We start from the raw sequence: 10,929 nt of genomic DNA, 5'->3' as shown, positions 1-10,929 counted from the left end.
GCTATGACTTCTTTTTGTGGTTCTCTGTACATTTAGGCTGGGCTTCTAAGGGTAAAAGGGACCCTAGATAAAGATCTAGTGACCCTCTGTAGAAAGGCTTTACAGAGAGAAGGACAGAGGGGGGAGAGGGGAGGGAGGGAGGGACTTAAGAACCACTTGGAACCATTGCTGCTTCAGCCTCTCCATTTCCCTGGTATCTCACCACTGTATCAGAACCAGATTTTAAAAGCCAGATCTAATTGAGAAAGGCAGCAGCCTCACAGACAGACCCTCAGCCAGTGAGTATCAAGTGGGATGACCTCTTGAACCCCAGGCCAATGTTCCATTCAGGCTATGAAGCATCCTAGACAGCAACAAATGTCAGCCCAGAAATAGGAGACCCACAATAGATCCAAGAACATGTGAGCTCTTCTCAGAACTAACCTTGGCCACTGAAGAAATATGTGTGTTGGCACAATCAACTCCTTTCTAAATCTGTGATTTGTAGAGCAAAGGAGGTGAGGATGGGTTTAGAAAAATGACACGGTGACTGCAATTTACTGAAGGGTTGGGGACACTGGTGACCCCTCATGTACATGCCTTTGAAGGGTGTCTTCAGGAGAGGTGCATGGCCCTTTCAGAGCAACTAAGAATTTAAGGGACGGATACTCTTTTTTGGAAATCTCCCCAATTGGCTGAGTCCCATTTACATGCTGTTTCTAACAGCAGAGAGCAGTCTGGGTCACTCAGCACTACTGAGTAAATAGTCTGAAAATGATTACAATTTCAGACAAACGTTTAACTGTTCTCAGATTATCTATGACACCGCAGGCCAAAGTCACAGCAATGTAACCCAGGAGCGAGTTTATGTTACCTAGTGATTTATGGAATGAGAATTCTGGGTGCTCTGTGGGACTAATTTAATACGAAACATTCAGATGTCTGTCTCATATCGCCATTCATCTTCCCTTAGCCTGCCTGCACCAGGGGGCATGTGGTTCAGAGAGCAGCTCCTCCCGTCTCAGCCACAAATCATCAGGCTTGTGAAAGGGAGTGACATGGCTTCCCTCCCAAGCCAAGCTGCTTGGGAAGAGAATCTCCGCTGGCTCTGATGGGAGCGGTGCATTTTCCATTATTATCAGGTCTGTACAGGGATGGTATAGTTGGTAAAGAAGGGATCATAAGCCTTCAAGGAAATGTAGTCAGTTTACAGTGTCTTATCAACGAGAGCTGACTTGTTTTATTATGGTAATGTGATCTTCTGTGTATCAATGCACATGAGGAAAAGAAAGTTCCATGGAAAGCTACATTTTTATTCAGTATATTATTCATATTAAAAATCAGACATATCAGTGCCTGGTAAAACAATAAAGTGAAAAGCATTTTAGTCAAAAAGTTACCATAAATCTCCCATTCATTCAACAAATATTCATCCTATGTTACAAACAATTTCACAGCTGGGTGGTAATGGCACCCACCTTTAACCCCAGCACTTGGGAGCCAAAAGCAGGAGGATCTCTGTGAGTTTGAGGACAGCTTGGTCTATGAACAGAGTTCTGGGACAACCAGGGCTGTTTGTTACACACAGAAACCCTGTTTTGAAAACAAAACAAAAAGAATATTCATGCCCTTGGAACACAAATCTGAATAAGCCTGGCCTTACTGTAAAGAGGTTTGCAGATCGGGGGAAGAAAGCTTATGCCTACTGTGGTAAAGGTAGTCTCCGTACCTGTCATGCCAGAGGAGTGGTCAAGGAAGATGGCCTGAGGTAGCTGCAGGAAAAGAATGTGAATGAACAGGTGTGGAGTAAGAGAGTATGTGCCATGTGAGCGAGGTTAGGATGTGGGGAACAAAGAACTCTGTGAGCAAAGGACTAAAGTCAAGATTGATGATCCAAGGATGCATCATGTACAAGGCCTGGAGTATCTGTGGGGATAGTTTGTTCTTCAGTTTGTGGACAAGAAGTTACTGAAGGACTTAGAGTAAGAAAGTAACATACATGACTTTGATTTTCATTCTAGAAAGATGAGCCCAGTTACAACATTGGTAACAAAATGGACACAGAATTAAGTAGATTCCTGAAGACTTACTGTTAGATCCATAGACTAACAGATAACTCAGCCCTCGCCAGAGAAGCTTGTTTTTGCAGTAGACGGTGATTGTCACAAAGACCCACAATGGTCAACTCAATGAGCAGAGAATAAGAGACTGTGGAATGGTTAGCCCTAAAGGTTATCTTTATACCACACCCTCCCTTCAAGGCTCAGGGACTGTCATGGAAGAGGATCCAAAAAGACTGTAAAAGACAGAGGAAGTGGTTGACTATAGTGTGGCAATGTTTTCTGCATGCAACAGGACAGTTGCATATATTAATTGACAGTAACTGTAACTGCATGCTCAAGACTTAGGCAAGATCAAGCCATACAAAGTCCCAGCATGGTGGGAACACATGGCCAGGAAGTCCCCGTCTTAAATGAGGAACTGTTGGCAGGTGATGACTGCTGGGAAGAAAGCCCATTTTCTTCAGGGACATGGTCCACTGGAGGCTACTTATGCAGCCGGTAATACCATATCCATGTATATATGGCAGCAGTAATAAATAGACTCTAGAGACAGTGACAACAATGACAAGGAAAATGAGGAAAGAGGAAGAAGACAGAGAGGAGGAGAATACAGAAATTTGGGGAAGGATAGTGCTGCTGTGAATGGGGGAGGAATGAGTGGAAGGGAAACGGGAGTGAACGTGATCAAAATACATTATAGGCATGTATGAGATTCTCAGTTCTTAAAAAGGAAAGAAACTAGAGAGGAGAAAGGCTGGGGGCAGAATGTGTGCAGTGGTGAGTTACAAAAGGTTGGTTTCATCCCAGTGACGGATGACCGGCCTGAAGACAGTGAAGGTAAGTAATTTCACAGCCAAAAGAACTCTGGGAGTCCTGGTTTAATCATAATAAAAGTTTCAAATAGATGCAGGTGGAAATGAACCTCTGCTGTAGACTCATTTCCTGAGTCAGAGGACCCAGTATGTGGCTCCCCATTGAGGCTGTTAGGGACTGCTGTTGGAGTTTGCATAAACTCTCAAACACACAGCTTAGTTATAGGCACAGATGTGGATCATATAAACTTTTCATGTGAACTGTGCATTACCTAGCAACACTTCTCTATGGATGTCCTGGGGCATGAGAAGGGGTTATCCTCAGTGGGTAAAAGGTTAGCCTACAATACATGGGATCACATGACAAACAAAACAAAACAAAAAAGCTAACAGGAATAATAAAATGGACACAACCATGGGCTCATCTTGAATAGAGACTTCCAAGAAGCTTGAACTCTGACCCTACTATTTTTCTTCACTGCCATAATCATTTTGGCAAACCTTTATCACCAAAAAAAGGTGTAGTATCTTGGGAACTTGTACCTTTAACATCTGCTTCCCTATTAGCTGCCTTTTATTAGTTGCTAGATCTTCCAGTTTTATGCTGATTGTGTAATGTGGTGACAAAAATCTTGTATATATTGTGTGTTGACCAAGACACACACTGTTAAACTGTATCTCACACATTTTTTCTACATTTAAAAATGAAGCCACCAGAAAATTTCAAGTGATTTGTGGCTCTCTCTCTAGTCCTAGTAGACAGCCATACCTTTTATCTTCCCTCACACCTCTAGGGCTTGAGTAAGTATTCCCTCAAAGGACCACGTGCTAAACGCCTGGTGTTCAGGGTGGGCATCATTGGGAGGTGATGTAACCTTTAGGAGGTGAATCCTACTAGAAAGAAGAGAGATCACTGGGGATCATGACAAGGGATATTATTGCTGTTTTCTTTCTCTGCTTTTGCTTCCCACATGCCATGATGTCAGCAGCTTTGCTTTACTGTATGTTCTCTCTGTGATGCCCTATTGTGCCACAGGGCAACAGGTCCATATGACCTTGGATTGATACCTCTGACACTGTGAGCCAGAATAAACTTTCTATTGTCTAACTGGTATAGTCCAGGTACTTTTCTGAATAATGCAATGCTACACAGGTCTTCTGAGCATGCCCAGTTCTTTCCCAAATATTATCTCTATTTAGAATATCGTTTCCTTACAGAAGGCTTCCTGTCATACATTAAGTAACTAACCCCTCACCTGCTCACTATTCATTCTCTAACTCATTTTGATTTGAAACAATTTTTGATCATTTTATTTACTGCACATAGTTATTTTATGGACATGCAGAACTTCTGAGTGTCTCTTAACAGCACACACACCATGTGCTCCATGGGGATAAAAATCCCATGTGTCATATTCACCTTTTCATGCTTAGCACTTTAACAGCAAGCACACAGACACAGACACACACAGACACACACTCATACACACACCGACATACAGACACGTACACATGCATGCTTAAGTACACACTCATGAATCAAGTCTTTGAAATACTAATGTTCTTTGTGTTTTCTACACAAAGAAAGTGGCTTATAAAGAAATGGCTTGGACTTTCACATTAACTGAGTCAGGCAAACACTATAGAATATTAGCTTTCCCTGTCCGAGGGGCTACTACACTGAGGGAGGGCTCTCAACTAGGGAAAGCAGAAATAGTTTTCATTACAAATCTCTCATTCTTCTTATAAAAATATAGTAGGAAACTAGTTATTTTTACCATCCTCAAAATTATGCTGCTACTTGTGTATGTCCCATAATTTTGGCATTATTTCTGTGACCTTTAACATAACACCTGTATCGGCACCAAGGCTGCTTGGTTAATATGAACTTTCATGCCTGTGACTCCGTTTATCCTTCCAAAAAAGAGGTCTAGTCCCAACCTTTAGTGGCTAGTTTTGACTGAAACAATTTAAATATGGGCAGAGTGGCTAACACATGCAATCCCAGCACTTTTGAGTCTGAGGCAGGATTCCTGTGAAGTCATGGGCTAAGTTCCATAATGAGCTCTATGCCAGACTGCACTAAGTGAGAGACACTGTCTCAATAGCCCAATGTAAAAAGAGAAAGAATACTTCCCTCATTTCTTAAGGAAATGGCAAGGAGCACACACAAGGGCAGTTAGACCCAGTCCCTCAAACACAGCGAAGGGTCTGGAAGGGACTGGAACTTTCAGCTTGGGCACTCCTCGATAAACCCTGAACTCCTAATAAAGCTTCTTCAACTGTGACAACATCCCATACTTCTTCCCAGGTGCTGGGCAAAATGCATTATGCAGGAATAGGGACATAACTCCTCTGTCATGAGGCCTAGGAATCTGCATGTTCAACCAGACTTTCCAGGTACTTCCTATGTACACTAAAATATGATAGCTCTTCTAGGGAAGCATCCCTTATGTCATCACAAGTCTGTGAAGGATTATTTATTTATTTATTTGTGTATCTGCTCATGTGTGTGCACAAGCATATTTGTGCATGTATATGTAGGAGGCCAGAGAACAGCTGTGGGTGCTGTTATTCGGGAGTTGTCTACCTTATTTTGAGGCAGACTCTCTCATTGGTCCAGAGCTCACCAATTAGGCAAGTTCAGCAGGCCAGCAAGCCCAGTCTCCACCTCTCCAGGACTGAGATTACAACTGTGCACACATATGTATCTAGAGTGAACACAGTTAGGAATAACGCTGGTTTAGCAAAGTGATGGTTGTAGGTTCTCTCTAAGATCCATGACTTCACCAGCCCTGGGTAGTTGCCTGGGTTTCTGGTGCTAGGCATGATTTCCCTCCTGTTGAGCAGGTCGTAAATCCAACTAGACTGCCGAGATACAAGTAACACTATTGCACCTTTAAGCGATATCATGCCAGGCTGCTCATTGCTATGGCTCACATCCAGCTTTTTCACATGGCTTCCAGGGATCAAATTCTCACTTCCTCGTGCTTTGAGGGCAAAAGCACATTTCCAATTAAGCCACCTCCTTGGCTAGATTTAAATTTTTTTAAATGAACAATCAGACTCGAAGTTTTTTATAGGAGAAAAGACCAAAGGCAAGGAGGAGTAGAGAGGCGGAGAGAGGAAAGAGTGATAGAAAGAAAACAGATATGATCAAGTCTCACACTCAGGGAGGCACTAACTAGGGAGACCCGGGACTCTTTCCTGAGACTGCCAGTGGTGACCCTGAGATCTGGACTAGCCGGCCAGGAGTCATCACCTTTGGTCTCTTTCCTGGGACTGCCAGTGGTGACCCTGAGAGACGGACTAGCTGGCCGGGTGTCATGACTGCACTGATGCCCTGGAGCATTCACATCCGTGCTTGAGCATCGAAGTCAGTGCTCAACATCACATGTGCCCTACAACTAACTAGGGAGTACCTTGGCGGGCAGTCTGACCAGACTTTCCGCCTATCCCTAAGCTGTCAGTGTCTGTCTTAGTTGGGTTTCTATTGCTGTGAAAAGAAACCATGACCACAACAACTCATAAGGAAAACATTTAATTGAGGGGGCTCACTTACAGTTTCAGAGGTTCAGTTCATTATCACCATGGCGGGGAGCACGGCAGTGTACAGGCAGATGTGGTGCTGGAGGAGTAGCTGAGAGTCCTACATCTTGCAGGCAACAGGAAGTTGACTGAGACTTAGGTAGTATCCTGAGTATAGGAAACCTCAAAGCCGGCCCCCACAGTGACATATTTCCTCCAACTAGGACATATCCATTCCAGTAAAGCCACACATCCTAATAGTGCCACTCCCTATGAGATTATGGGGGTCATTGACATTCAAGCTACCACAGTACCCTTCTGAAACCCGCCAGATTCCAGTGTTTCATGAACCACGAACAGCGGTATATTCAATTCAGAATCACCACCGAGTTACCCTTTTTCTCCACTCCCACTCAGCTGCATGGGGGCACCAGCACTTCCTCTCTCCTCCCATATTTCTATTTGCATATGTAGTGCCATGTGACAGCCTATTGATACTTTTGCATTGCAGTCTGTGGGAATTAAAAGATACTGTGGCTTGATAGTGGGAACCCTCTGAATATCTGCTGCTACTTGTAAGGTCCACTGGCTCTTAGCAGCATCAGTTTGGAGTGAGCTGTGACGGTACTGCTTTGCAGTACGGCTTCATAGCCCCAAACCATGCCATGTAAGCAGAATTCTAGTTTATTGTGTTGAGAGTGGAACTTCTGCTCTCTGTTTCTGCTTACCTAGCCTTGGACGGAAGAAAGTGTGCTAGAGCCAGGAGGAAACTGGAGTCATTGGTTTAATAGACACAACTGAGCATCACTGTCCAATGGTCCAGATTCCGTTTAATTGAGAACATTTGCATCTGATTCTGTTACCATGTAGAATGACACAGATTTGTATGCTCTGATTGCACCCTCCCAAATGATGCGACCCCCTAATCTGCTGCATTGGAGAACTACAAATCTCTCAGTGACATTCAGCACACCAGGGCTGTCACTGAAGGTTGGTGTACAAAGGTTACAACACACAATGACCATAGTTTCTAAGAGAATTTGTGTCAAAAGAGAACAAATTTGCCTTTTTTTGTTTTGCTTTCTCTTTATTTTATTGAATCATAAAACAATATTTAGCTATTATAAGCAATCAAGAAAAATGGAAACTCTTGGTTATTACCCTGGAATAATGGTGCTATGAAGCACTAGAGAGTCCTGTCTCACAAAGTTCATGGAAGCACTCGGGTGAAATGTTTAGTTATTAATAGTCATTTACCTTCATTATGTGTCAAACTTTTAAACATATTGCATGCTATTAACGTTGTTAGAATTCCAGTTCTCCTGAAAGTAATCACCAATGCAGGTGTCTGTGGTTGACTCCTGGCTCACCTCAAGGGGGGTGAGCCAGCAGGGAATGCGTTTTAGGGGAAGGCTATGGCCTTGGGCGTTCTGCTTTAGTATCTGATAATAAATGGCTTTCAGTTGATAAAAAATACTGAAATCTGACATAGGCATGAAATTGATTCAAATTTAATAAACATGTCCCCAGAGGAAATGACTGTGTTTATTAGAAGCTTAAAACAAGTCACCGCATTGAAATAGCCTTTTCCTATGGTCCTGGCTAAGGTGTCATAACTGTTACCCAGTTAAATTCCAGTTAGGAAAGAGAGGCAATCCTAAGAACTTTGGACTGTTTTAGTCTAAGGTAGAGCTATGAATGCCACAGATATTCTAGGCAAGCTATCATCTACACAGTAAGTATGACTGCCTTGCTAGTAAAATGTGATGTGTTGATGACTGTTAGATTACTTCTAACATCCCATTTACTGGCAATAGAGGAGTTCACTTAAGGCTTTTGCCTGATGTCTCCTGGTGCTTGATAGGGCGGTGTGTGATATTATCAATTTTCGCTTCAGGCCTGTTCCCATGTAACTGTGAAGACTTCACAGGAATTTGCACATTTGATCTAGGGTGAATGATGCCGTTTTCATAGCGCAGCAGCTTTTCCCTGGCAGTAAATGATAGGTGCTTCTACACCTAAAGAAATGCATTTTGTTTTCATGAAATCTTATAAAAAATGTTTATTTTCTTTATGGGGATTGTGGTCAAGTCATTTCACTGCAAGGAAAGACCCAGTTGGAGGGAGTTCTAATGGTTCACTGTGCAGTTGTGGGCAAGTTCCCTAACCGTTCTCGTTTTCTTTCAGGTTTGTTAGCAAAAGAAGAAGACGGAAACACAAGGTCAACACATCATGTAGCATTACCTCCTCTGCTGCACAAAGCTGCCCTGGACCACCTTTGCTTCTGTAACATCACAAGATAAAATGTCTGCCAAAGGGTGAACTGCTGCTTATCTAACACATGAGGTTTCACCGCCACGGTGTCCTAGGCAGCAGGGATCTGTTCCTGCACCCCTGCTGATGTGCAGACGGGGAATAAATGCCAAGCCTTTTGCAGCAGTTACCAAGAGTCCCCTTCAGTAGAAATGATACTTTGCCTTCCTGCTATCTGTTCAAGTGGAGGATTGAGGTGGGAGCCTGGTTGTGCTGGTCTGTTCTGTGTGTTCACCCCTAGCCAGGCTGCCATTTACATTGTGGCAGAACTGTGAGTGGTAAGGAGGATGTTGGGGAGGAGGGCAGTTCCCTGAGGCATCCCTCAAGCAACAGAACCAAAGGCAGACGGGGCACTGACATCTCCATTTGTTTTCTAAATATTCTTTCTTCTTCCCAGGAACAAATTAACAGGTGAATTCCTCTTTCCTGTAGAAGTAACATTAAGACTTCACACACACACATTCACACCCTTCTTCCTTACATGAATTTTCTTTAAATACTGACTTTATATCCTTCCTCTGTTTTTGCAGTAAGGACATAGTCTATGACTTCTTATTACCAACCATTTACTGGCACCGCCCACCTTCATTCTCATGCGTGATATCTGTGTCCCGAGAGAGACCTGAGAAACTGAAGAAAAATTGGAGAAGAAATGACAGGTTTCTGTGTATTTGGTGGTCACCTGTTTCATTGGGTATGTGAGGGATTTTAACAAAAGCTCAAAAATTAGAGTAATGGAGTCAGAAAATGCCACTTGAAGTCAAACTTAGGGTTCATTGGTCAAGGAATCATTTTATTATCAATTTCCTATCCATATACATATACAACAAACATACATATATGTATGTTCCTTGATCCTTCTAAATTACTTTTCAATAACTAGGAGTTGTGCTTTTATTTTCTTGAAAAAAGTTCACTTAAGATGGTAATCCCATTTGCATTATTTGTCTGGTTTTGTTGCCTTTCCAGGAACAGACTTCAGGCATCCAATGCTACCTCACATAAAATATGGAAACTAATAACCTCTAAGAGAAACCATTTGAGCTGGAAGCATAGCTCAGTGGCACACTGATCAAGCGTTATGTTCAACAACTAGGTTCAAATCTCAATGCTGGGGGTGGGAATAAAGGAGAGGCTGTGTACAAGTTCAAAGGGATAAAGAATTAGCATGCCATAAAGAGCATATGTGAATGTACACATAACTATATCCATAAACTACAGTACAAGATATGAAGTTCTTGCTGAAATTAGTTGTGTAGCTGCATGAGAGACAGCAACTTCACGGAGGGTGACAAAACAATGTCTGTTGCTTCGGGGCCCTGCTGCCTTCGGATTCTGGCATAATTTGCTTTGACTTCCACCAGTCGCTTTTTTTCTGTTAAAAGAAAAGCACATGTATACTCAGAGACAGGTCAATGTATTTATAGAACTAAATTATAGAATTGAAGTGAGGGGTGAAGAAGGCAGCCAAGCTCCTCCCTCCCTGCCTTCTCAGCACATGCTTGCTGTGCTCACACCGTCATGTTCCTGCTGCCAATGTTTGGATGTGCGTGCAGTCGGGGCTGCTGGAGAGAGAGGACTTCCTTCCAAAGAGGATAGCATCTGAATATCAAGCTAATGTAGGAGTGTGCTGAAAAGACCAAGGACACTGCAAAGATGGAAACCAAAGCACTGAAAACCATGTTCAGGCTTTGCTGCAAATGACAAGAAACATTCTTAATTGTGTTGAGGATGGGAGAAAATGATGCCATTCTGAAAGCTTCTCGTTGGTTTTGCCAAATGAAATTAATTTTTAAAAAATCAACATAAATACATCTGCCTGCTGAACAATTTTTGTATTATCATGTATGAAATAAATGATTCTCAGAATGTCTTATTTTCTTACACATCCTCTAGCTAGCACGTTACAGAAAAAATATCAGATGTGGGATGATTAATTAGCTAAACATCTCATAATGAATAAATATATTCAAAAGTATTTCTCCTCATTTTTAAAGTATTTGGAAAATGTAGATTGCTAATAGATGATTATTTTTCTTTTACTCCATGAAAACAACAAAATGGCATCAACAAAATCAGGTTCGAAGGAATAATTAAATTTTATTCTGTGACCAATCATATTTCCTAGAACAGACATGACTCACTGGAAAGAATTAAGGCAACTGGGAGAAACCCCAAATCCTTCACCATGAAGTGACATGGACAACCTACTTCCATGGGACGGGAGCCAGGTT

General features: G+C 42.4%; 1 protein-coding gene across 12 annotated transcripts in view; it reads right to left on the bottom strand.

Moving 5' to 3' along the window:
- Window positions 1-9,467: 9,467 nt before the first annotated feature.
- Window positions 9,468-10,929, bottom strand: part of Dcdc1 (doublecortin domain containing 1) — a 414,546-nt gene continuing 413,084 nt past the window's right edge. For all 12 annotated transcript variants that reach the window (XM_040745964.1, XM_040745975.1, XM_040745974.1 and 9 more), the window contains one exon: window positions 9,468-10,070. In XM_040745964.1, coding sequence (XP_040601898.1) covers window positions 9,943-10,070 — 128 coding nt within the window. In that variant the 3' untranslated portion in view covers window positions 9,468-9,942. The remainder of the gene's footprint in view (window positions 10,071-10,929) is intronic.

Source organism: Mesocricetus auratus, unplaced genomic scaffold (genome assembly GCF_017639785.1).
Source record: "Mesocricetus auratus isolate SY011 unplaced genomic scaffold, BCM_Maur_2.0 Super-Scaffold_100004, whole genome shotgun sequence".
In the NCBI taxonomy this organism is placed as follows: domain Eukaryota; kingdom Metazoa; phylum Chordata; class Mammalia; order Rodentia; family Cricetidae; genus Mesocricetus; species Mesocricetus auratus.
Note: the sequence above shows the minus strand (reverse complement) of the source record. Positions and strands in the feature narration are given on the sequence as shown.